Below are 27,112 nucleotides of genomic sequence, written 5' to 3'. Positions count from 1 at the left end.
ACCCTTGCATTTCACCTAGGTTTTAAGCAAAGAGTTGCAAGGCAAAATAGGTGATATTACTTCCATAATAAGACCAGATATTTCTCTTAATTTATAAAAATCTGATATATGCTTTTGCTCACAGAACACTTGGGGCTACGACATATGAAATGTACAGAAGCCAATGAGATTCACACACATATGAAGTCAAAGCCAGCCACATTCTTTCAAAATCAAATACTGTATGTCGGCTGCATGTGAAAAATTTCACAGTAATTTATACCTGACCAATACCATTTAAGGCCTAATCCTGCTCCCAGTGGCATCTCCAGCAATTTTGCAAAGGACTTCAGTGGTAACAGGAGTATGATAGGACACTTAAATACTAAATAGCAAATATTTTAGTTAATTTTATTCCTATTAAAATTGATGATTCTTTAAAAACACTTGAGATTCAATTGATGCAAGTTATAAAAAAATTACTGATGTTTCTTTTCTAAAGGAACATATAACCTTTGGGATCATTTTTTATAATGTTTATAATGTCAGAGGTACTTTTGTTCCTGCTTATGGGATTATTGCTGGTCACCTTCCTGAGACTTGAAAGACCATAAAAGACAAGCACCATACCTATTTCTCTAAATTATTGTATCACAAATTAATAATTTGGTCCCTTTCTAAATGGATCTCTCCCCACAATTACACTAAAACATAGTGATGGGTCACAAATTCCAGGGGGTCCAACCGGTCCTGGCATTCCTGGACTGCCACGATCTCCATCTTTACCAGGCTGCCCACGCTCTCCAGGACGTCCTTCCTTACTCATACCCGGGGGACCTTCAGGACCTTAATGAAACACATGCAATAAACAAATACATTACAGAAGATTTTTATTAAAATGAAAACAAGAGCAAGTATGGACCCAGAAACCCCCGGCTCTTTGGTGAAGTATGCAAATAAAGAAAACTTCATTTTCTGAAAAAAAACCACTTCTTGTCACAAACCGCTTATATGTTTACATAACCAACATGATACCTTATTAAGATTTTTTTTAAAAAAAAGCGTGTAGAAAACACTTTAAATAAAAATAGCTTTTAAAAAGAAATATGAAAATCTACTTTACTACACTACTATACTTTATCATATAATCTGGAATCACCATGGCATGAATCAGAGGCCTCTGATATCTGTTAATTTCTCTGGCTTTGGATCAGGCCCTAATATCTTTTCCAAAAGCTCTCTTTGCATTTTGCATGAATACACTGCTGTTAGGAAGAACATTTTCCTTCACTGAGCAATGCTTACAAGTCACATGATTATATCAGGACTCAGTTTTCAGATAATGGCTGACTTCAAGATCCATCAAGAAGCAGCAGTCTCAGGTACCACTTTCTACAAGACCTGTTTTATATTAAATAAGGTACTGTATGACATTATAAAAGGCATGCAAGAGACAGGCATTAGCCATAAAACATAAACGGTAATTAAGACGTGTAAAAACTATCTAAGTTTTTCCAAATTATATCAACATTTTTTCTAAACCACATTTTTTTTTTTAAATTATTAGCGTGTACTGAATCTGCACAGCTGAACCATGCCTCACCTGGAGGTCCTGGGGGGCCTTGGATCCCAGGAACACCAATTCCTTGATTGCCTTTTGCGCCATTTTTCCCTGGCAGTCCTGTGAATTAGCAAGCACATGTATATCTTTGCACATTAAGAATATTTTCATCCAATGAATTAGGAAGTCAGCATTTAATATTACTTATTGAATAAAAAATGTAATCGTTCAAAAGCAAATAATGGGATGTAAAATAAGCATTCCCTTGTAACCTGCACGGTGCAACTGGATTCTAAATTATCCTCATTTCTACTGAACTAAGAGCTGTTAAGCACCTGTTAAGCAGACAGGCACTATGAGTTGAGGGAATAGATGATGGGCAATTAAGAAATTTGCTGTCATTGACTTTCCATTGGCAAAGTTTTTAAGAAGTTGTATGAAGGAAGTCTAAGGTATTCACCACAGTCTCTTTGGAATACAGAATATATAGATGATCTTCCACAACATACGGCAGAATTAAATCTCCACCAAAGAAATACTGAGAGGGGCAAAATATGTGCTCTCTTACACTAGTACAACCCAATAAATTCAGTTTCTTCGTAGAAACAGATATCTATTTTTCCAACTCTTACAGAATACCCTGTTAGTGTCAGCTCCAGAGGAAAACTGCACATTCTCCTATTGAAGATGAAATTGTAAAAGCACTACAGACAAATTATCATTACATCCAAAATTAATTCGATGTGCTAGGTCACAGTTAATAAGCCACAAAGGAAGGAAATATTTACCAATCATTTGCTTGCCTACCCTTGGCACATTACTAGTTAGCTGTATTTCATACAGCTTTCCTGATTATTTTGATGCTATAGGAAACACAGTTGCTGCTGGGACCAGCTACCAAATTACGGACTTCACCCAGTCTCTTGGTCCAGTTCCAGACTATGTATGCATACTTAAGTCTGCAAATACATCACTGAAATCAGCTGAAATGCTCAGACGGATGAGTTACCTGAAAGCATAAACCTTAGCTTGCCTAAAGAGAAACCCGAATGTTTAAGAAAAGCATAAAGAAAGGAGTAAAAATCCTTATGAGATAAAAAGGAGAAACCCCCAGGAAATCAGAAGGAGTATAAAGGTTGTCGCACACCAAAAATCAGCATACTGGGTAGCAGATAGTAAATAAATACTGTTCTTTAAAATAGGAGAAACTAAGAAGTTTGGAAGAAAATAAACCAGAAAACATGGAAATACTTTGAAATCCATGTCTAAGCATATTTGATCTAAAAAAATTAATCTAAATGCAGTTAAAACATTTACATGAGACTAAGAACTCTCTAAGAAGATCAAAACAAAGTTTGCCTACAGTAGAACTGAACACTAGCCATCTTGTTGCATTCTTGTATTTTCTCTTCTTCCGACATGCATTCTTCATAAGCAGTGAAATATTCACACTGCACCATGTCCTCATTAAACTTTGTGAAGCAAATCCAGCTATTCCCTTACTCCACCCTGCACTAATCCCCTTCAAAACTGGAAGCAGAAAACAAAGTCATAAAGGCCATTAGCACCGTGACACATGCATGCAGTACCTCTTGTCCCACGAGCCCCAGGTCGACCTGGGATGCCTGTCAGCCCTGGAATACCATCGTTTCCTGGTAAACCAGGAAACCCTCTTGGGCCTTCAGGACCTCTTGGACCTGGTGGTCCTGGAAGTCCCGGGGAAGCGCTTTGGGATTGACAGTGGTTACAGTTTTGTAGCCTTCCACTCTGGAGGATGGCAGGCAACTGGCCTGGGAGAATTCAAACAAAAAAATTGCTTAGCGTGTTGTAACAATCAAATATAAAAATATTTCCCCCTAGCCATTAATACAAAAACAGTTTCCTCTCTTTAGACAACACAATACCTTTAGGAAACAAGATGGTAAAGTACGGAACCTGTGGTATGGAAATATATTTCCACACCTGTAGGAAAATGAGTGATAAATAGCAATATCAATCTTGCTTTCAAGAAAGCATCTTTATAATTATCAGGAATCTTCTTTAGCACTTTAAACAAGGAAAGAACAGTAAAGAGGCTTTCAAACTTACTTCTCAGTACATCTGAACACACCTGTCGAATAAATTCTTCTGAAAATTCTCGTGCCTGAATTGAACAGAGAACGGTTAAAAAAACAGACAGCATGCATTTGTTTGGGGTTTTTAAGGTACCCAAAATGGCATTTGAGGTCCCATACATACAGGTTTTCCATCTGATCCAGGTGGTCCCGGGGGTCCTCTATCTCCTGGCTGGCCTCTGAGACCAGGAGGTCCAACCAAACCCTGTATACCGGATTCTCCTTTTTGTCCACTGATGCCTCGAATGCCTGGATCTCCTTTCTCACCTTTCTGGAATGAAAACCAACAAAAAGCCAATCATATCTTCCCCAACCATTTGGAAGCTAGGTAGCACCAAGCAACATATTCTGAGAAAATCTTCATTGATGATCTTCATAAAATGAATATAATTTGTCACTGAAAACTAACTTGATACTGATGAGATCTATTTCACTAAAACATACTGAAGTTTTCAGATTCTTTAGTAACAGTTTCAGATACAATTATTTACCAAATATAACAAGAAATCAATTACCATTATATATTTTTTTAAAACTTTAAGGACCATTTTACTTACCAATTAATATGAAATAAGATAGTCTTCCTTATTAACATATGGAAGGAAAGGCTTTATTCACTTTTTCATGACTATGAAATAATTTGTTACAGTACATTAAAATCCTTAGAAGGCTGGAAAAATTAGAAGTGAAATTCTGGCATCACTGAAGTTCTTGGCAAATGTACTATAATAATCAAGGCTTTTACCCTATGTCTGTAGTGTATAAGACAAAGGAAAAAAATAGTTTTATTTCAGTTAGGGTTTTTTTTGTTGCTTTTTTCTGACTTCATTTATTCTCCATATGATTGATAACAACTGTAGTCCATTTGCTTCACTGGAAAAGGTTAAAATAATACTGGAAAAATATTTTTATATAACTTCATCAAAGCAATGGTTCTCCTATGTACAGAATTACTGACTGCAATAGTTCATGTGGAACTATTTCCCTATGCTGGAGCCAACAAAACATCAGTACACTGTAATTTGGTACAGGCCCAAGATTAGAGTTAGTATACTATGTTTGCTTCCTGATGAGGTTTTTCCTTCCATTTTTGCACAGCTTCTGCATAATGTTATCAGTTGCTTCGAAATTTTCTTTCGCCCTTTCCAACTATTTTAGATGGAATTATGGAAACAAGGCAGCAGGATTACTATATATGCCAAAACTCATTGGAGCAAATAATGCAAGTTTAAGCAGCACTCAGGCATACAGTCTTCATAGATTTACACTGAATTTTAAATTATGGCATTTATATTACTTTGTATCATTCTATATAGTACTTATCAAAATTCTTTAAATCAGAAAAATTCAAAGCTTTCTTGCTTGGTCTGAATTAGTAACAACACTCATAGTTCTCCACATGAATTATTACAGGGTAGCAAGCTTCAAATTCAGTATCAGATTACTTGGTGTTATGCAGAGAGCTAGCCACTAAAATAAGGCATGTAGTTTTTCCTCTTAAAAAAACAGAGAAATGAGATTAAATGGGACAGATGTCAGTCAAGCGCCTAACAGTACTACTGGAAAGATGGCCCACCAGTAAGATGCCATGCATGAACTGAACAGCTGTCCATACCCTCTTCCCACTACAAAAGTTATACACTAATTCAGAACTGACTTTTTCCAAGGTTGTAATTGTATTTTATTTTCTAGATACTGTCAACTTGTATGTGGTAGTCATAGAGAACTGATGCTCTTAGTTACACCACGTAGATTTGTACTTGTTCATTTCTATTACATAATTACAAATGTTTTTTCATTTAACAGGGTCGGCAAGGCTCAGAGATAAACATATGGAGCATATGTAGCTGCCGGTGGCTATACTAGAAGCTGTATGTGCTGGGATCTGAAAATCATGCTGTTCTTGTAGCTAGAAGTTATTTGTTTTAATTTAAATTACTTTTACAGCTATGGACTATGTTTACATAAAAGACATTTGACTTGCAAGTTGATTTATTTGGACTAAATGTTAAAGGGGCTAGAAAGCATTAAGAACAAGTGAAATATTGGGAAAATGGCATCTGTTGTATTAAAACATTACAGGCAAGAAGCCAGTATAAAAACACCAGGACAAAACGTTGGAAGCATCAGCACAACTGCCTGCAGAACTTGCCAAAAAGCAAATGAAACTGCTGAGGGAACATTTTCTGCAGTATATCTTGGTCTTGTAATGCTCAGCCACTTGTTTGTTGACACTTGCTATTGGCAAAGAAAATAAAAGAAAGGAAAAGAGCTCAGTAAGTGCTGAGAATTACAGACTGAAGAAACTTTTTCTTGAGGAATCAGAGTCTAACAAAAGACAACATATTTTATAAAACCAGAAAATAAACTAATTTTATAGGTCTGATAAGTAAACATAATGACATCATTATAGTTTAGTGTATAGTAAGAATATTATTAAAAGGATTTTTCAGAAGATGTTTATTATTAACACGATTTAAAATATTTAAAGAGGCTAGTTCAATAGTATAGAAGGAATCTTTTACCAATTTTGGCAATGATTTAGCAAATCACCTATAAACCAAACTGTAATTTGAAGTATTTCATAGAACCACAGCAGCATATAGGGCAATTTATATGTTTAAATGCATGAAATCATTTGATTATCAGAATTGAGCTTCCAATGAATGTGTCTAATTATTGAAATACAACAATGCTTTAATGAAAAAGGGTTGAACAAAGAAATCTAAATAAATTTAAAGGAGAATTATATTAATGGGACAGTGTGTACTCTGATTTCACTAAATATTGGAATAAATAAAAAATAACTACAAAGTTAACCTTTTAAATACCAATTTTTAAACAGCATGCAACAAAAAGATAAAAAGGTCTGGCCATAAATACAACTACATTAGCCAAACAACAAATGCAGTTTCTGACAGACCAAGAGCAGTCCAAGCAGGCTTCCCCTTATGGCCCTCAAGTTTCAGGCTGAGTTGAGTTATTCCTGTAAAAAGTTAGTAGTAGAAAGAAAGAATTCTGCCCTGCATTTTCTGAGTCAATTTCAAGGAGAGAATCCTCTAAAAAAAAAAAAAAAACAAAACTTTGTAAAGGCTTTGCTGTGTTTCTTTTCATTAGCTTTGAAATAAAGGCACACAAAGAAATCTCACAGGTGAAGGTTAAAACACACAAGACAAATAGTTCAGCCGTGGAAGTCCTTACCACAGACTTTTATGGAAGCTGAAAGTACAGTATATCAGCACAGTTCAAAAGTATTTAGGCAAATTAAGATTCACATTAAATGCAATGGTCTTCATCTCTAGCTGAAATGCCCCTAATTTGTTGACTGCCCAAAAGAGTGAAGGTATACAAGAAGAAGGATCTTTGTGTATCCTGTGCCTTATTTTTGTATCCTGCTCTGCTATTTTTGGCCGCTGCTGAACAATATGGATCATTTTGATCAAGCATTCTGTAGTCTTTTATGAACTATATTTTTATTTTTCAATGAATTTAAAATATCTAGATTCTTTTTCTTTAATTATTTGCTTTCTTCAACCTGCTCCTCCTCAGGTTTGTTTGTTTGTTTGTTTTTTCAATTGTCTTATATCTTCTCTGATATTTCTCAATTAATTTCTCTTCTGTTGCTTATAGAGATTTGAGCATGGAAATAAGACTGTAAACACACATTTTATGGATGACATAATTTGCAGAAACAAATGGAATAATTTTGTAATACTACATTTGTCATTACAAAATACTTACCTCTCCGCGTTCTCCACTCAATCCTCCTACTCCCTTTAGGAATTAATATGAAATAAAAAATAAAGAAGCAAGTTGAGTCAAATTACTTGGAATCAAAAAATAACATTTTTGTCCTTTCTTTTCAATAATTAATCACAGATGTCAATTTTTAAAGATACTGTCATTGCCATTTGTACAAAAAACCAAACTGCATATAAGGATGAAAAATGTATATCATGGTGAATCAACATTTTAGTAATACCTTTAGTATCATATATCAAAAGTTGGGAATATATCATATGTATTATAAACCATATATTTTATTAGTGTACAAGAAGTACATATAGACAAAATCTTATGCAGTCTACAAAAGAAATAAAATTTTGTGTTCTAGCAAAAGGAAACTCCTGATTCTCCCTGTTTAATACTGTCTTACTAGACAGAAATAAAATTCAAAGCCTTTGAAATACAAACTCAGTTTGTAAGCCAGATTTTGCATGTTAGCAAATGGTTTTGGTGTCATTTCTGCCAAATGGTTCAATGGTGTTATTAATCATTAAGTTCCATGGCAAGATGGCAGTTCAGCGCAGGCTTTTTCGCTTTTCTGATACACTATTATGGGCAGAGGAATCTGTATTGTATCTTTGAGAAGTCCCGGAGGCTTGAGAAACCTTGGAAGGATCTAGCGCTGTCTACCAGAAGTATGTGAATGACTGATTTTTTGGTTGCTGTCCAAACTAGATAAGCCTAGGAAACAATTTTAGACCAAGCCTGTATTATTTTTTCAGCTTTCTCTAAAAACAAAAGCAAGCAACAGCAATTCAGTTGCATCATTCTATCTGAAAAAAAAAATTAGTTTTCTTTCACTATCACTTAGGTTTACCTTATGATTAAAATAATAAATACATGAAAAATTTGTCCACTATTTGCAGAAGAAAAAACCTGAAAGTTTAATTTGTAAATGTTAGAGTAGGACATTACATTTGGTTAAAACCAATGATCAGCCTTTTAGTTTAAACTGTTTCTTTTCAAAAATATCTGCTCAACTTTACTACCTGACTCCTGTCAACCTGCATACCCCTGAGAATGATAAAACTACGCTAATATACAAACTAGATCTCCTGCCCATGCTCCACTGGAATCAGCTCCTTCTGGCTAGACAGGCAGCTGTATCGATGTCGTAATTCTGAAAAAAGCAACTGTGACTTCCTTCCAAGCCTAGTTTTAGATATGTACCTCTAACAAATACTTCTCTGTTTAAACACGACGTAGATGATTATGTAGTTAACAAGTATTTATAAATACTAACAGTTATTTTCTGTGGTATAACAAGATAGCCAACTATGAGACAATCAGAATACATTGGCGCAGAGTTAAAGAGAAAGAACTGGATCTCACTGATTTGCAGCTGAAACAGGAAACATCTGTAATTTATGAGCACAGAAAATGTCAATAACGACGCCCAGTATAGTCTAGGAGGTAATGAACTACATGAAAGTGTAGCATGGTACATGCAAAACCTTAACATCTCAAGCATCACTCCTACAATCTTTACACAAAACCCACTTTGTGCTGTTATCTGCATTTTATATTATTTATAATTGTTTCATGAACATTTTCCATAATTAAGGATTTAATAAAATAATCCAGAAAAATATACTTCTGCTCTGTTTCTCAAGATGTAATATGCCAGAACCACAGAAACATGTAGGTTGGAAGGGACCTCCATGGGTTCAATTTCCTTTTCAGAACAGATCCAGCTAAAGCAGGCTGCTCAATGCCCTGTCCAGACAGGCTTTGCCACAATCTCTGTGAGCAGTCTGCTCCAGTCTTTGACCACCCTCAAAGCAAAATGCTTTTCCGGTATATCAAGTTGGGATTTTCTGCATTCCAACTCGTCTACTTTTCCTCTCGTCCTTCCACTGCGCACAGCCAAAAAAAGCGTGGCTCCATCTTCTCTATATGTGTTGTATTCATTATTTTTAAAATACTAAGGTTGTTTAAGAGGTAATTTATGTAACTATGTAATCATGTTATACATAAATATATTTCACCTGATGCAAAGAACTATCCATGTTGATGGAAGTAATCTTAAGAAACAAATATGAATCATGGCTGTCTTGAACTAGGACAACTATTTTAACAGTACCTGTAAGCCTGGGTTTCCTTGTCTTCCTTTTTCTCCTTTCAGTCCCTTCAGAAAAGAAGCACATTTTCTTAAAATACACATTTATCTGGGAGACGTAATTGAACTATCAAAAATAACACAATGAAGTAAACCCTAAAATCTCACCCTAAACCAGGCCCAATCAATCTGAAAAGTTACTCTTCAAGAGTTCAGAGCAGAGACTGTGCAGAAGGATACAATTTCCACTCTGAACACAGAGGAGCCAAGTTAGGATCTGAGTAGTGACATGATACTCTACTTTTTCTTGTAGGTATTTCCATGAATTTTAGATAACGAGGAAAATCCCACTGGTTATAATATAGTAGGTAGGCAGAGGCCAAGTGGCGTTACTTTGACTATGAGCATTTATGTGATCCCACAGTGCCTGGGGCAGGTAGGGACAGAACCCATCCCAGGACAGTGCTGGGTCATGTCCCAGTCCCTTGGGGCAGCAGCACAACCCACATTCCTGAGCCTGCACCATTGCTAGGACCACATAGCTCTGCACCAAATGTCAATAGCCAGCTCAGCCCCAGAAATGCAGCTGGAAATTCATAGTGGGCATACTGGGCAGTTTTCCTTGAAGAAGAGTTAGGGCTCACAGCTGCCATTCTTCAAGCAAACCTTCTGTGGAACTTAATTGTAAAAAAAAGCTCCTGAATTAATACTTGAGACTTGTATTAATAATGTTGCCAGATTATTTAATTAGAAACAAAGTTGATATACCTGGATACCACTTTCACCTTGGTTTCCTTTGTCCCCCTGTAAAATATTAGAAGAAAAGTTTCCATTGCAGCACGATTCATCTCAAAGACATGTAGTCTGTGTTTTAATTTAACACAGTAAATACAAGAGCAGCATCTAGCAGCTTTTGTTTATACTGAATGAAAACAAATCCCTTTATCCTCATGTAGACAAACACTGAGAAAAGTACAGAAAGTTACATTAAGAAGGGAATCTGTAATAGAAAGAACTATCAAACAGAAAAGCGGATGCTCATATACCAAGTCAAAATTAAAAAAGACAACATAATGAGGTGGCAAATCCAGCAGGATTTTATCCAGTATTTCTGATGGGTTAAATTTCATCTGAATGCTAACCACTAAGTATGCTTGCCTTCACCCACAGAGAATAAAGCATAAAGAATTTCCATAACACTTACTATAAACCCATTGAATGCAGAAGTTATACATGACACACCAAAGAAAATAAATTTTTAGTAAGGGCTGAGTTCCACTTCCACCCACTCCCTTTGACTTTCATTGAAATGTTTATAGTAAATAAATATTAGTGGGGTGACTGGCAATCAGATGGTGCAAACGGTACTTAAAAGGCAGGTATCTAGGTTTATGAAGTTGTCTGAACACCTTCTAATAGACACTGGAGAGAAACAGACAGCTCTTGAAAACTATTTATGCCAATTAACGACAGAGGTATAAAATACTTATTGCCAGAACGTGCCTCTCTCTCTTCATTGACTGAAAAGGAAACTTAAAGTTATGGGAGATGGCTCCTACTCTAACTTCGACCTCTTAAATCAGCGGGACTCTGTTTAAATAGACATGAATCAAAACGTTGGGCCGAGAACATAGCAACTCATGAAAAAAAAGAGATCTGTGTGGGGGTGTGCAAAACTGCATTTAATAAAGAAAATAATTAGGATGGAGTTTTTTTGATCTGTTTTGCCAGTTTTTTTGTAACAGCCAAATGTATGTGTTTGGTTGTTTTTTGAAAGAGAGAAAGTTTAGTTAAATGCTAAACAGTAGTAAAGAGGAGATTCTGGCCATGGCAAATATTTTCCTGATCGAAAACTGCAGAACATAAGAGGGTATTTACGCCAACTGTATTTGGTTGCATTGTACTTGAACGTAAACTATTTGGTTTGGTTTCAAGTTTTAAAATAAGCTATAGCTGAAAGGCATCACTTTTACTGTCAGATGCCCAAACTGCACTTTTTTTCCTGAATAATTCAAGAGTTTGTCATACTTATGACTTGTAACTCCAGTTAACCAGCAATATATATTCTGACTTGCATCATTTCTATAAAATGGATAATGACTTTTGCAAAACCTTCTTCAGTTTAAAGTTTAGAGAGATTCCATAAATTTTAACAAAATCTCCCTTCTTAAAATCAGTATTACCGTCTTGGCACATGCACCTTACATGACCCTTAGATACTGAAACTGAATATATGGTGATGATGAAACTAATTGAACCATTGTTATAACTGATTCAACTCAAGTCACACTTCCATTGGGCTTCAGTACATTTTGAAAGACTTAAGCCAGGAAATCTTTTTCCTTATGTGCTCTGGAAATCACTGTTATGAAACTGGTCAGAAGACTGATTTTTCTACATCCTGTCTTGGAAAATGGAATTCAGGTTCCATTATCTCATTTAGCTGAGATAACCTCATCTAACTTTGGATCATTCTTTAGCCTCCATTGACCAGGGACTTGCTTCAGTTGTCTAAACATAGGCATTTAAGATGCTCTAAGCAAACCAAGGCATCTCTGTATGTGTCTACTGACATGTGAAATACTCTAGCATATCTAAGACATCCATACATGGCTGGAATATATGACACTGGACATACAGGAAACCTGCACCCTTCCAGAGCAGAAGCTGTAGTCTAGTGGAATACCTTTGCATGGGATTTTCATAAAACTTATACATAACATCACCACTCTAACTTTTTTCCAACAAAAACACAATAAAATAATGAAAGTAATAGCAGTATTCATCTTGCAAAGCAATGAAACATTTAGTTTTCAGGTTGCACATATTATTGCTTTAGAAGTGTCCAGAATAAAGAAATCTTAATTAAAATTTAGACTAAAAATGTAATGGATACAAGTCAGAGCTTCAGTTACAATTAGAATTAATTGATTTACAGCAATGGAACTAATTTGACTTCAACCACTTTTGAATCCTGAGAGCTGACAGGTGTTCAACTCTGAAATTCTCCTCAAATCATGTTATTGAAGATTACAGTGGATATTCTTTCTCCAACTGTTTCAAATAAACATGTACTGTTTCCTTCATATAAATTTGCCTAATAGCCTATGTAAAGTAAAAATTCTTCGTTTTTCTCTGTTTCTTGGTTAAGTTACACAGAAGAAAAGTGCCATCCTGAAAAAATATCACCTAGAAAACACAACTCTTAAGCTCTTCGCTGTTACCCACAGGGCACAAAGAGTAATGATTTTCAATTACTTCTAATTTTCAGGTTCTTAAATCCCATTCTATAGACAAAGCATAGCTGATTTTTCCTCAAGAGACTCAGTTCACACTCCAGTGAGTTCTGTGAGTTATAGTAAGATAAAAATAAGTCAGCATTTTAAAACAAGAAATATTCTAGGGGCTTTCCAGCTTCCAGTCAAACAAAGAGATCTGCCTTATTGGCTGAGACAAAACTGAGAGGCTTCAACCACACAGATTTTAAGTAGAATTCTAACATAGGCTCTTGTCTGAAAAGAAGAAATAATTTTCAACGTGTTCAGTAGCAGTAGGATCCATCTAACCTAATTTCTGCCATCTAAAATTTCTACATTTAATTTAGCTGATTGTCTAGGCTTCAGCTACAGTCAAAGAAAGGCATAGAGATGTGAATTAATGACTCCCCAAGGAGCTCAGACTCTCTCAGCTAAATAAGGAGAGAACTCATCTTGGTTAGATCAGGTAACTCTTAACGGCTAATGCTAACTGAGCTGAGTCTGTTCCAGCTGCCTACGGTTAAGAGCTCCCACTTCTTATGGGAGCTCCACAAAAGACCCTGTACCATAGACTTTATAGATGTAGCATGTGCTATAGGATAGAAGACTAAGTAAATGTAGAATCATGGGACATACCATTATGTACTATGATTCATAATGGAAATTTCATTAATAACTATGACGTGGCATTTTATCTTAACAGTTTCTCTGTTTTGGCCATTCTCACTTCCCTACGAAAAATTATTGTTTTTCTGAGGAATGGGCCTTCCAAAATATACCAACTATTGTCTAATAACACTGATGTATTTAGAAAAAGGATTTCCTTTAATAATGATCACTTATAAGAAAAGCACTTCCATTAAAAGATGTAATTAACGTAAAATTGGAAAAAATACTTACCTTTATACCCTGGGTACCAGGAATGCCTGGGTAGCCTGGTTCACCTGGAGCACCTGGTAATCCTAGTTCTCCCTGAGTAATACAATAGCTCTGTGTCAGTGATGTGCTGTGTGTAAAAACATATATTGCATGTTTTCTCAAGGTCGCATGATATGCTTTGGCTATGATATTTTGAAATTTTATAACTGAGGATGATTCAAATGTCTGGAGAATTTGTGAAGGGATGTTGAATACAGAGAAACCACAAAAGGGACCCGTAATTCTTAACTTAATTCTTAACCAGTAATTCTTAACTGTTTTCCACAGGATCTATCTCTTTTAATTGCCTTTTAATACAATTGATGTTAATTTTTTACCATTACATAAATAAAACTATCTGAAGTCATGGCAATGTTTGCAGGTTGGAACTTCATGAACAGCTCACTTACATTGCCTAAAATCTAGTATAAAATCTGTAAGAATTGTAAGAAAAAGCTATCAAATGGATTCTGATGCAATTTTATGTTAACTACTGTTTTATTTTGAAACAAACTGCCTTGTAACTAGTCATGGAAAATCATGGAAAATCAGTAAATCATGGAAGAGTAAATCAATCCCTCCTTTAGAATACTTCCAGATTCATACTTACCTTGGCTCCTGATGATCCTGGTTTCCCCTGTATTCCAGGTTCACCTTTATCACCCTATATAACAATATAAGAGTGTTGCTGATACATCGGTATGTTTTGTCATATGTGGTGTGAATAGCAAACATAAACAGACACTGCTGGGAAACTGTCTCCTAGAAATAAGCACAAGTGCTGACTGAAAGGTTAAAACTCTGCTCCCTTACAGGAAACCTGAAGTTTTAAATTTCACAGAATCGCAGAATCACTATGGTTGGAAAAGACCTGCAAGATCAAGTCCAACCATCAACCAACACCGCCATGCCCACTAAACCATGTCCCACAATGCCTCGTCCACAAGTTCCTTGAACACCTCCAGGGATGGTGACTCCACCACTTCCCTGGGCAGCTTATTCCAGTGTCTCACAACTCTCTCAGTGAAGAAATTTTTCCTAATATCCAGTCTGAATCTCCTCTGGCGCAACTTGAGGCCACTTCCTCTTGTCCTGTCGCTCGTCACTTGGGAGAAGAGACCAACACCCACCACTCTGCAACCTCCTTTCAGGTAACTGTAGAGAGCGATGAGGTCTCCCCTCAGCCTCCTCTTCTCCAGACTGAACAACCCCAGCTCCCTCAGCCGCTCCTCATAAGACTTGTGCTCCAGACCCCTCACCAGCTTCGTCGCCCTTCTCTGGACACACTCCAGCACCTCAATGTCCTTCTTGTAGTGAGGGGCCCAAAACTGAACACAGTATATTTGAAGTGCGGCCTCGCCAGCGCTGAATACAGGGGCACCATCACCTCCCTACTCCTGCTGGCCACGCTATTGCGGATACAGGCCAGGATGCCGTTGGCCTTCTTGGCCACCTGGGCACACTGCTGGCTCATTTTCAGCCGACTGTCAACCAACACCCCCAGGTCTTTTTCTGTGGGGGAGCTTTCCAGCCACTCGTCCCCAAGCCTGTAGTGTTGCATGGGGTTGTTGTGACCCAAGTGCAGGACCCGGCACTTGGCCTTGTTGAACCTCATACAATTGGCCTCAGCCCATCCATCCAGCCTGTCCAGATCCCTCTGCAGAGCCTTCCGACCCTCGAGCAGATCAACACTCCCGCCCAACTTGGTGTCATCTGCAAACTTGCTGAGGGAGCACTCCATCCCCTCATCCAGATCATCGATAAATATATTAAACATGACCAGCCCCAAAACTGAGCCCTGGGGGACTCCGCTTGTGACCGGTCGCCAACTGGATTTCACTCCACTCACCACGACTCTCTGGGCTCAGCCATCCAGCCAGTTTTTTGCCCAACGAGGAGTGCACCTGTCTAAGCCACTTTCTCTCAGGAAAGATGAGATACTGATGACAAAATGTGATCTGCCAGCCTCTGCTCACCTATCCCTTCCCCGCCTCCCTAATTTCCCTTGCCCAGTCATACCAAGTTTGTGTGTACTGATATCACATTTCCACCATCTTATTTAATAAAACTCTGAAAATCCTCAGGCCTGTCTGAGCCAAAATACTTATTTATGTTTTGGTTTTTACTGTAGCCTATGGAATTAGGCATATAGTCAGCACGAGGATTTTCATTAAAATCTAAGAATTATTGATTACTTCATGATGCTCTTCTGTAGGAATGAGCTTATTAGGAATGATCCTATAACAATTAGCTTAAATTATGAATTTTATATATATATATATACACAAAACAAAAGCATTTTTTACAAATGAAAATAAAGCTAATTAATTTTTAGTCATTTAATAGGTATTCAATCTTCTTGACCATAGCAAACATTGACCACTTTGAAAAATGTTACTTTCAGTGTACAGTTTTAAATAAATACATATGTACTTTTGGATATAAAATAATGCATGGGTGGAAATGGAGCTAAATCTAAATGCAAAGTTCAGGAAACAGATTCTATATTCCTAAATATTCTCTAAGACATACAATTCATTGCTTACTACCCAAAACTCATCCTGGATTAAATTAAAAGGTTACACTAACAGATCTGGATTTATAGTATCTATTTTAGTTTCTGAGAGCATGGGTCAAATTAATTCTTGCTGTAGCTACAGTGCAATCAATAAAGTTACATCTGAAATAAATTTGGCTCCTTGGGTGGAAAAAGCAGCATGTAATGTTATTTAACACAATTAAAATATAAATAAATGTAACATGGGCAGAAAGTTCTGATGTATACTGAAAATTATCTGGCTCCCAGCATTACAGAACATTTTCCAGGACTGTGAAGCTGAAACAAAGTCTCATGACCATATCTGCAATTGTTCCAAACCTCATGGGATGACAGGCACGATTTACTGAGCTATATTAAGCTCTCTTGAGACTGAACTATCGTATAAGGTAACATAGGAAAAATCACATAGCTACTCACTAATATACAATACACCAAAAAATTAGCTGCGAAATCCTGGTGTTTTGTCATCTATAAAGCAGTCACAAGCAAATTAACACAAATACCACAAACACTTACCTTAGGCCCAGGAGCTCCAGGTAGACCAAATGAGCCTTCTGGTCCCATCAAACCCTATTTATTTTTGAAAAAGGCAGAGACATTCCTGTAATAAGCTAGAGGAATAATGGCTTCAGTATAGTCTATTAGTATTATTAGTATTATTAGTATTATATTTCTATAGTGAAATAAATAGGATGGGAAATATAATGTCTTTCATCATATTACTCTACAGGCTGTACCTCTGATACAGCACAGTGGATTATTTAGACCTTCTATGGCCTAAGGAAGGGCTACTGTGCAATGGAAAAAAAACATTCAGAAAAAAAGCACAGCACTGTCATGACACACGCCTGAGAGAAAAAATTCTGCAACTCAAAACCCTGTCTGTGTGATCTAATCTTTACCATACCTTTAATATGTCCTTAGCTATAATGGAAAGTTACTCAAGAGTTTCTTAGTTTCCATTTAGGGTTCCCAAAACCAGCAAAAGTGTACATGGTAGTTCATAATTCTCTTCCTTCTTTCTGACTCTGTGTTCCTCAAAGGCTGCCATGCCTTGCCTTCTTTTGCAAACTTCGTGCAGATTTATCGGGAGCAGTTAACTTTGCATCTTCTGCAGAATCTTCAGGATTGAACTCTTCACTCAAGAACCCAGTAGCTTCTGCCATTTCAGATCACGACACTTCAGTACATGTACAAAGCCAGAGCACTGCCAAAACCGTCCCTTGGACACCTCTCATGAAAACATCCTGATAAAGGCATGTTTAGTTGTCCATACCTAAACTAAAAGCTAAAGGGTGTTAAACCATCAAATGGCTGGCTTTCTTAATTTCTGTTTAAAGCTACTCTCAAGTATAGATTAGAAAAGAAATATTTTTTTTTTTAAATCATACTTTCCAAGAAGGAATTCCCATTTATAGTATTTTCCACATCTGGTGTTAATATATGACTTTCTCACTACTTCATCTCACTTCTCTTTGACTCTACAACTGCATGCGTCAATAAAAACAATATATTATTGTTGTTTTGTTTGGACTTGCACATATACTCTGTAACATGATCTGCTATACAAGTGTACTTAAGATACAGCATAAAATAAAGGCATAATAATACAGAAAGTCAAACAATTAAATAAGGCACGGAAATCTAACTTGTCAGAGATTGCATTTTATCAATGATTCTAATTGATAGATTAGAATAGATCTTCTTTGAAGATTAGATCTGCTTGTTCTTGCTTACATAGAAAATCAGTCATCTTATCAAAGATGATGCAGTTAATCTAGTGTAATCTATTATTTGGTAAATAAAGGTTTACTATACCCTATGCCATTTCTTCCATAATTTTGGAATAGAAATTACCAATTCCTCTCCAGCTAGAGTGAAGTTTCTAAGGTCTGCTTCCACTCATAACCTAAGAGACGGTGTATTCCCATTAACCATTTGCTTACAGCCTATATTCAGAATCAGCTTTGTTACAGCAAGCGTAAGAAAATACTAATTTGGTTTTGGAAGCTCACCTCAATTATATTAAGACTGTCTTAATTCACTTGCACGTCAGGCCTGTTTCTTCACTTTTTCTCTTTTTATTTACATAGCAAAATAAGGTTTTATCAATTTTCATTTCACTGTAAGGCTTAACTCAATTTGGCTTTTTAGAAACAAATTTCATGTTATCTGTTGACTTCCTTACTTCTGAAATACAGCTCTCTTCATTGTGTGATATTTTCTTGCATTCCTTGAAGGCTATCTTCCTTTTCCAAAAACCATTGTGAAATTATTTTCTTCTCAGATTCCTGGTCTGTGCTTATTACTAGCACATTCATCGGTAGATAAAAGCAAGCACAAGTTTGGGGAGGGATAGTGGGAAGGGATAAGAACTGTGACTAGGGAATTTCTGGCTCCTTTCACGTTACCACCTCAGTGTAGCCCTCTGTTTCAAGTCATTTAACATGCTATTGAGAGCCTACCCCCTATCAACTCCACACTAGATCAATTCTAGTTTATGTCCACACCAGTCCTTATATTACAGAAGTGGTTAAATGTTCATCACAAATGTTCCTCATTCATTTTATTTTATACAAACTGGAAATACTATGTGTACAGAATAGTACTGGGTGTTTTTTTAAATCAGATATGTGTATATATCCACACTGATCTGCAAACATATACTAGAGAAGGCAAATCAGAAAATACGTTTAGTGTAACTAAAGGTCATACATCTGCAGGAAAGGGAGAAATAAAACCCAGTTGTCCTGGCTTCCTTTCTTGCACTTTAATTACTAGGCCATATTTAACGTATTTCACTTAAAAAATTACAGGAAGACAACTACATGAAATCAGTACGCTGCAAGAAGAAAACTTTCAGATGCAATATAGGAAAAGCTTGATACCATAATCAGAAAACTATGTCATGTAAAATTAAGAGAAGAGCATATCCCGAATAAAAATAAAGAATAATTCAAGGATATGAAATGTAGCATTACTCTCCCATTTTCCAGAGCTGACACTATTTATGTGGCAGATAAATTAATAAATTACTGATCTTGGCAATGTAACAGGGATACTTATTACTGAAGAAGAACTTGTTACTGAAGAATATTCCCAAGGTTTTAACAGACCATTCACAAGCTTTCCATCTGTTTTTTCTGGAACAAACATATTCAGTGTGACTAATACAAGGAAAATCCCACTGTCTTTTCTGGTTGAAATTCCCTAATGCCATATAACACATTCAAATATTCCATGCATCAATTTCCTACTTATTTTATCAGGTGACAAAAGATACATTAAATGAGTCGACAGGAAACATGAATAAATTATTTTCAAGTGTATCAGGAACCAGATGTTATTTACCTAAATAACATTTGAAGAAAACATGGTAGGTGAGTTACTTGAATAAATACATACACTTCGGAATCCCACAAGGCTTTATTTTAGCTGTTGATTCAGGCTTCCCTCCAGCATTTTGTTCAGCTTTGTCAGAAAGAAATGGAGAAAAAATTTCCAGTGATAGCCAATAAAAATTATTAGAGGCACAGGTGAGAGAACAAATGTGCATGTGTTAATGAAGAGTAGGGACATTTGAACTTCCAGTTCAGGCAATGTTTTTTCCAAACGTGATCTAAACAACTGCAATAACTTGTTCTCAAGGAAATTTATTCTTTCCAGAGAAGATCTTTACATGGCTGAAAAAGTCCTTTAAGTTCATGAAAAGAAAATTAACCAGCATACTCACTTTATACAAAAGGGCTTCTGAATGCTGTAATGTAGTGTTCATGCCTGTGGTAGGGTCAGGAAAGGAGGAACTGCTGGGTGGATGCAGGGTAGCTGTATATTGTGCAGGAAATTCTGAATGTATTGGATGACAGAGTAGCCCAGAATTTGTAAAAGCCAAAACTGGCTTCAGTCTTTCTCTCCAATCAGGACTGCATTGGTTTTAATTGATCATATATTTTATTAAGGAACTGCGAGCATGGAAAAAGAGGTGAGCTCTTCAATACATTTATAGACATTCATATACCTATATATAATCTTTGTTATCTGGAAACCAGAGTCAAGTTTTTTAAACCTAGCATTATTCAGAGAGGAAGTTCAGGGCTCTCTCCTTTGTCTGTGGTTACCTACAGAGATACAGGAGAAAGCACAAACCACACCCTTCTGAATTTTCTTTGATGAAAACCAATAAAACAAAGTGAAAAATTAGGAAAATAAATAGGAAGGAAGATGAGATCTGTAGACTGTACAACACTGAGAAGTCTATTTACAGTTTATTAACCTCCTCAGCTTCTTCAGGTGATAGTCCACGTATCCATTTGGATTCTACATGACTAAGCAATACTCAGAACAATCAGAGGACCCTAAAGTAAAGATTTAAGAGTCATTTGTGGAATCAATGATATCAACATCATTCTGACAAATGCACAATCAAAACCAAAAGACCACCTCAAAAATGGTGACGTTTACTTGCGATAGGATAGACATACATTACTGGACAGACATACAGCAAGTCTTGACTTACAGGGTGTATGATGATTCCTTCCTTTGGAGGTCTGAACAACCTGACTGATTACAAATGAAGTTTAGCACCTGATTTAAGTGCAAGTCAGCTGCAAGATAAAATAGAAACTTGGGAGGGGTCTGAAAATATATTTTCTCTGAAAAATAGTTAGAATACTATTCAGTCTTAAGCATCTGAAGTTCATCTACCCTCTGACTGGAAAGAAAAGGCAACCTCACAGAAAAATAGAGAACAAATGCCCAGTGAAAACCAAGAAGTTTTCCCACAATGAACCTAACATTCTATTAAATCAAAGACCCTCTCGCCAAATAATCAACCAAATAATCCTATATAAAATAACAAAATCCCAAGAAATTTGGGGGAAAAAAAAAAAGAGACATGCTTCAGGGAGAGGGCAGTAGGAGTTACAGATACTGAAAGGACTTTAACTGAACTGATGCACATAATCAAAACTTAAACACTAAGATATAATCAAAAATAGCGAGGATAGAGAGGACTCAGATAAGCCTTAGGCTAAGTACATGCTCCATTTAGCCAGGTAGGCATATATTGCTCTTATTACCAAAAGTAATTGGAGAAGAACAGGCTCTTTCTAGAAATAAAGAGCCATCCAGCATATATGTTGTAACTGGAGCACACAGTCTTCTCTAAATCCTTTATTGTCAGGTCTGGTGAATGTGAGATGACAGGACAAGAGGAAATGGCCTCAAGTTGCACCAGGGGAGGTTCAGGCTGGGTATTAGGAAAAATTTCTTTACTGAGAGAGTGGTGAAACACTGGAACAGGCTGCCCAGGGAGGTGGTGGAGTCACCCTCACTGGAGGTGTTCAAGGAATGTGTGGACGTGGCATTGTGGGACATGATTTAATGGGCATGGTGGTGTTGGGTTGATGGTTGGACTTAATGATCTTACAGGTCTTTTCCAACCTTAGTAATACAGTGATTCTGTGAAGAGCATGGGACTCCTTATCACCAAGCTTGGAAAATCCACAAACCAAAACTGTCTTAGCTGGCCAGATGTAGGGAAAATCTGGTAAACCGCATCTGACTTTGTCTTTTGGTGATCCTTAGACAGCCATGGAAAAGGCATAAAGCATTATCTCTCTCAACTCCAAAAGTGTACAACTCTAAAGGAAAGCAAACTATATTTCCAGTTGAAAGCAAAGGAGACAAAATTTTGGAAAAGTCCATTCATTAAAATGACATCAAGAGTAAATTTCCCACTCCTGATTCAATATTCTAAAGTGAATGAGAATGTCTGACACCATGTTCAAGACTCATATGTGACTCAGATATCTGTCAAAACAATTGCAATATCTTCCAAGAAAAGAAGAAAACCCCTTTCATTACTTTGCTTGGGGATGGAAACTATCATGTTTTCAGTCAGTATTTGCTTATAGTGAGCCCTTAACCCGGGCTCCCCAAAACCAAACTCCTCCTAAAGCTCTGAATTCCAATACGTCAATGTGTATTTTCTTTTTCTCTGAAGAAAAAAAGACTCCTGGTTTTGGGTACCCTTTCTGTCTTAGGAAGGAAATGTGCACCAGTAACAGGCTGGACAGGGAAGTGCCATACCCTGAGGAATATTCCAGCACTAGTATATCAATGCCTCTCAGGCTAGTAGTTACCTTCATACTCAGATGGTTAATTTGGCATGCAGCAACACATAGTTATGCAAGACTGCATGTACGAAGATGGTCAGACATACATGTTGCTAATCTCCAGCCAAACAAGTATTCTCTTCAGAATGGGGAATGATGCAGCAGGATGTAAGCCCCAAATAATTTTGATATCAGGTCTGCCCTTATGCAGTCTAGAAGATGGTATCCTTAACTAGGATTTTAGAGAGATTCAGCAAGAACGACAGAGGATCAGAAGATATCCTGATGCCAAGGATCACTGGGATCCTTGGCATCCTCTTTCTTCAAGGTTCCTGTGACCCACCAAAATGAGGCACAAGCTACCACAACAACATTGGTAAACACCACTGAGAGCAGAAAAGAAAGGTCCCTGAAAAGATTATTCCTGTCCTGCAATGAAAGGTAGGTACTGACAGTAGGATGGCCTTAGCAGTGTCATAGTAGACATCCTGATGACTGAGAAATGAGTATCAAACCCTCTTTAGAGAGCTACTGACTATCGTGTATTTGACCTTGCAGATATAAGTATTGATTTCTTTAAGTCCAGAATGAGCCCTCTCCCTTTCTTCTAGTTTTAACACTATTAAGTGGCATCTGAAACCCCTATGTCTTTTGGAATGGATGAAATCCAGCCTCATGGCTGGATGTCAAGAGCAAGTTCACTACTGATGAAGCATTTTCATAGGGAAAGAGCTTGAAAAGAGATGGGGTAGATAAATTGAGAGACAGACAATTTATGAAACTGAACAATACAAACTGTTAACAATCACCAAAATCCAAGAATCTACAGCAATGTTCTCTCACCTGTTGCCAAAATATCAAGAGGCTTAACGGCAAGGACAGCAGAGAGAACATTTCACAGCTTTCATCCACAATTTCCACACTTCAACGATGCCGCTGGGCTAAAAACTTACATTCGCCACAGCCTTGTCTTTTGCTGCTGATAGAAGGATATTGCAACTTCTAGGCATAGCTTTCATATTTAGGAATACAGTGGTCAGTGCCATTTGTACCTACAATGCAGATACAACTTTCTAAGCTTCTCAATCTCTTCTTCCATTTCATTAATGCCATCTGCTTATTTCTAATGATTTTTCTGAAGCTCTATCAGAGCATTTCCTTCTTGCTGCTATTCAAATCCCTCAGCTTTGTCCAGATTTCATTTACTACTTCCTTTTACCCTTCCATTTCAGACAGAATGAATTAGCAAGAGAATTACTGCTCTGAGATTAATTTCTGTAAAAAGTGTTTATATATTAGTCTCTTATTTATCAAAGCATTTATAAAAATCTGATACTTCTCAGTTCTGGTATTAGAAAACCGATCACTATTGTTATCAAAATCAAAATCACAGACAGAGTTGGACTCAGTGATTATTTATCTTCAGATGCATTTTCCAAGCTAAAGAAATTAAGCAGTATCTTACAGTTTCCCATGTAATCATATTTATCCCAGCAGTAACACTACAGAAATGCTAAAATTTCCCAACTAAATATTTTCATTGAACTGCTTTATTGGCTTCCTGAGAAACTGAAGTTGCATCCTCTATTTGGACTGGGCATGGACAAGCCTGTTACGTGCACAACATATAATGAATCTCAAGATGCGGCAACAAGGCAACAAAAAAGCAAGTGATCTTCCCATTCGTCATACATTAAAACATTTATGTATACCAGTCAGCTACAAATCTAGAAGTGTTATCTAATTTTTTCCCTGACAAGTGTTAGTAATTCTGTAGCCTGAATACAACTGCATAAAATCTCTTATACTACCATATGGCTATATACGCTAAGAATAAACAACAAATTTCTTAAAAGATTAAAACTTTTTAGTCATTTAGTGCCCTATTGTTCATAGAGATAATAGCATGAGTCTTAATTTTGTACTTGATTCTCTACAGTATTTACTTCATTCTAACAGTAATGATCTGCTTGAGGTTGAATATAGGGCAAAGCACAGGTTCTTTAACTAAATAAAAAGTCACAGTGAACAGCTTATTTATGATGTTAAGCTATGTATCTCCCAGGCAAGTCAGAAGCATTTTAGTCAGTAAAGAAGATGAAATATCTCAAACACAAAACGAAAACTACAAAAAGACATGTTAACAGTGAGGATAATTAATAATGGAACCATGTAAACATTGTTGAACCTTTCAATAGAAAAGATAATTATTTTTTAAGGCAGCATATGTTCAACCAACGATGAAGTTCCTACTAATTAATGAAAGATCTCTAACCAGTTTTAAGCAGCTGTCCCTTTTGCCTTTAAGATTTCCATTTTTAAAAGTCTGTATATACTTGCACCAACTTTCAGAACAATTATTTCACTACTGTGATTTCTAAAGGATTATAAAGAACACGGAAATCACCCTACTCAGACAGTAACAAAGATGTCGTAAACTGGACTTACAAGCCAGCTTACAAACAGCTTACTTACAAAGCCGACGAGAATGAATTATTTTCCATTTCCTACATTCCAAAATTAAAATCTCTCTTTAAGCATTTTGGGAATTCAGCTATCTCAGCTATTCCCCAGTCTTTGTCAGAAGAGCACTGTCATGAAAGCATCCTGAAATTCATCTTCAGAAATCCATTGTACACTATGACAATATTTAAGTCGGTCTTAGCTTTCTTAATAAATTGATTTGAGTACTTTCAAAGTTAATTCAAAGTTAATGAATTCAGAGAGTAAGTTCAGGCTAATGTCTTTGCTGGATTTTTTTATCAAATGCACAGTCAGGAAATCAATTTTAAAAAGAAAAGTGGGTATATAATATTTTGGGGGCAATTCAGAGATTAGATTTAGTCTGATCATATTTGCCAACCTGTAAATGTTACGTTGCTACTATATTTTCCATTTCAATTTATTACGATTAGAGAATGACAGCATCAGAATTATTTGTTCATAATAACACCATTTTGCAAACTTACAGTATCCCCTGGTGACCCTTTTGCTCCTGGCTGACCCGGTGGTCCAATTTCACCCTGTATTTTATACATAAAGAGAAGAGTTCAGTGAATAATATATGTATAGTTAACAAATTTGTTAAATATACTTTAACTATGCAGATTTATTTAATTAGGATTATTTATCAAAGTATTATGACATTAACTTTAGTACTTTTAAATTCACAGAACTTTCACAGAATCACTAAGGTTGGAAAAGACCTGTTAAGATCATCAAGTCCAACCATCAACTAACACCACCATGCCCATTAAACCATGTCCCACAATGCCTCGTCCACAAGTTCCTTGAACACCTCCAGGGATGGTGACTCCACCACTTCCCTGGGCAGCTTATTCCAGTGTCTCACAACTCTCTCAGTGAAGAAATTTTTCCTAATATCCAGCCTAAACCTCCCCTGGCGCAACTTGAGGCCATTTCCTCTCGTTCTATCACTTGTCACGTGGGAGAAGAGACCAACACCCACCTCTCTGCAACCTCCTTTCAGGTAACTGTAGAGAGCGATGAGGTCTCCCCTCAGCCTTCTCTTCCCCAGACTGAACAACCCCAGCTCCCTCAGCCGCTCCTCATCAGACTTGTGTTCCAGACCCCTCACCAGCTTTGTTGCCCTTCTCTGGACACACTCCAGCACCTCAATGTCTTTCTTGTAGTGAGGGGCCCAAAACTGAACACAGTATATTTGAAGTGCGGCCTCGCCAGCGCTGAATATAGGGGCACCATCACCTCCCTACTCCTGCTGGCCACACTGTTTCTGATACAAGCCAGGATGCCGTTGGCCTTCTTGGCCACCTGGGCACACTGCTGGCTCATTTTCAGCCGGCTGTCAACCAACACCCCCAGGTCCTTTTCTGTGGGGGAGCTTTCCAGCCACTCGTCCCCACCTGTAGCATTGCATGGGGTTTTTGCGACCCAAGTGCAGGACCCAGCACTTGGCCTTGTTGAACCTCATACAATTGGCCTGGGCCCATCGATCCAGCCTGTCCAGATCCCTCTGCAGAGCCTTCCTACCCTTGAGCAGATCAACACACCCATCCAACTTGGTGTCGTCTGCAAACTTGCTGAGGGAGCACTCCATCCCCTCATCCAGATCATCGATAAATATATTAAACAAGACTGGCCCCAAAACTGAGCCCTGGGGTACTCCGCTTGTGACCGGTCACCAACTGGATTTCACTCCATTCACCACAACTCTCTGGGCTCGGCCAGTTTTCTACCCAGCAAAGAGTACACCTATCTAAGCCACAAGCTGCCATTTTCTCCAGGAGAATGCCATGCGAAACAGTGTCAAAGGCTTTACTAAAGTCCAGGTAGACAACATCGACAGCCTTTCCCTCATCCACTAGGCAGGTCACCTGGTCATAGAAGGAGATCAGGTTGGTCAAGCAGGACCTGCCTTTCATGAACCTGTGCTGGCTGGGCCTGATCCCTTGGTTGTCCTGTATGGAAATTATTCATTCCTTCCGGAATAGTAGAAATAAAACCTAATGAGAGATTTTCAAAAATGCCACAAAGAATTTGTAACATGTCTCCATTCATTTGCAGCATGATTTGATGTCCTAAATCCCCACTATGAAAACTCTTCTCTCAGCACAGCCTGAACCCTTACTTTCGAATGGGTATATATATGCACAGGTTTTAACTGTTTTTTGAACTATTAATAATACCTTTTGTCCTTTTGCTCCTTGATTTCCAGGGATTCCAGGAATTCCCTGAGGGGGAAAAAGAAAACCTTTTAAATATATGGAATCATGGAATAGTT

General features: G+C 37.2%; 1 protein-coding gene across 2 annotated transcripts in view; it reads right to left on the bottom strand.

Annotated features, from left to right (window-relative positions):
• Positions 1-637: 637 nt before the first annotated feature.
• Positions 638-27,112, bottom strand: part of COL21A1 (collagen type XXI alpha 1 chain) — an 85,833-nt gene continuing 59,358 nt past the window's right edge. For both annotated transcript variants that reach the window (XM_059834881.1, XM_059834874.1), the window contains 13 exons: positions 27,018-27,062; positions 25,320-25,373; positions 16,751-16,804; positions 14,285-14,338; positions 13,657-13,728; positions 10,268-10,303; positions 9,524-9,568; positions 7,396-7,428; positions 3,779-3,925; positions 3,629-3,683; positions 3,130-3,330; positions 1,583-1,660; positions 638-825 (listed from right to left, as the gene is read on the bottom strand). In XM_059834881.1, the coding sequence (XP_059690864.1) occupies positions 638-825; positions 1,583-1,660; positions 3,130-3,330; positions 3,629-3,683; positions 3,779-3,925; positions 7,396-7,428; positions 9,524-9,568; positions 10,268-10,303; positions 13,657-13,728; positions 14,285-14,338; positions 16,751-16,804; positions 25,320-25,373; positions 27,018-27,062 (1,062 nt within the window). The remainder of the gene's footprint in view (positions 826-1,582; positions 1,661-3,129; positions 3,331-3,628; positions 3,684-3,778; positions 3,926-7,395; positions 7,429-9,523; positions 9,569-10,267; positions 10,304-13,656; positions 13,729-14,284; positions 14,339-16,750; positions 16,805-25,319; positions 25,374-27,017; positions 27,063-27,112) is intronic.

This window comes from Gavia stellata, chromosome 2, assembly GCF_030936135.1.
Source record: "Gavia stellata isolate bGavSte3 chromosome 2, bGavSte3.hap2, whole genome shotgun sequence".
Lineage (NCBI taxonomy): Eukaryota > Metazoa > Chordata > Aves > Gaviiformes > Gaviidae > Gavia > Gavia stellata.
Note: the sequence above shows the minus strand (reverse complement) of the source record. Positions and strands in the feature narration are given on the sequence as shown.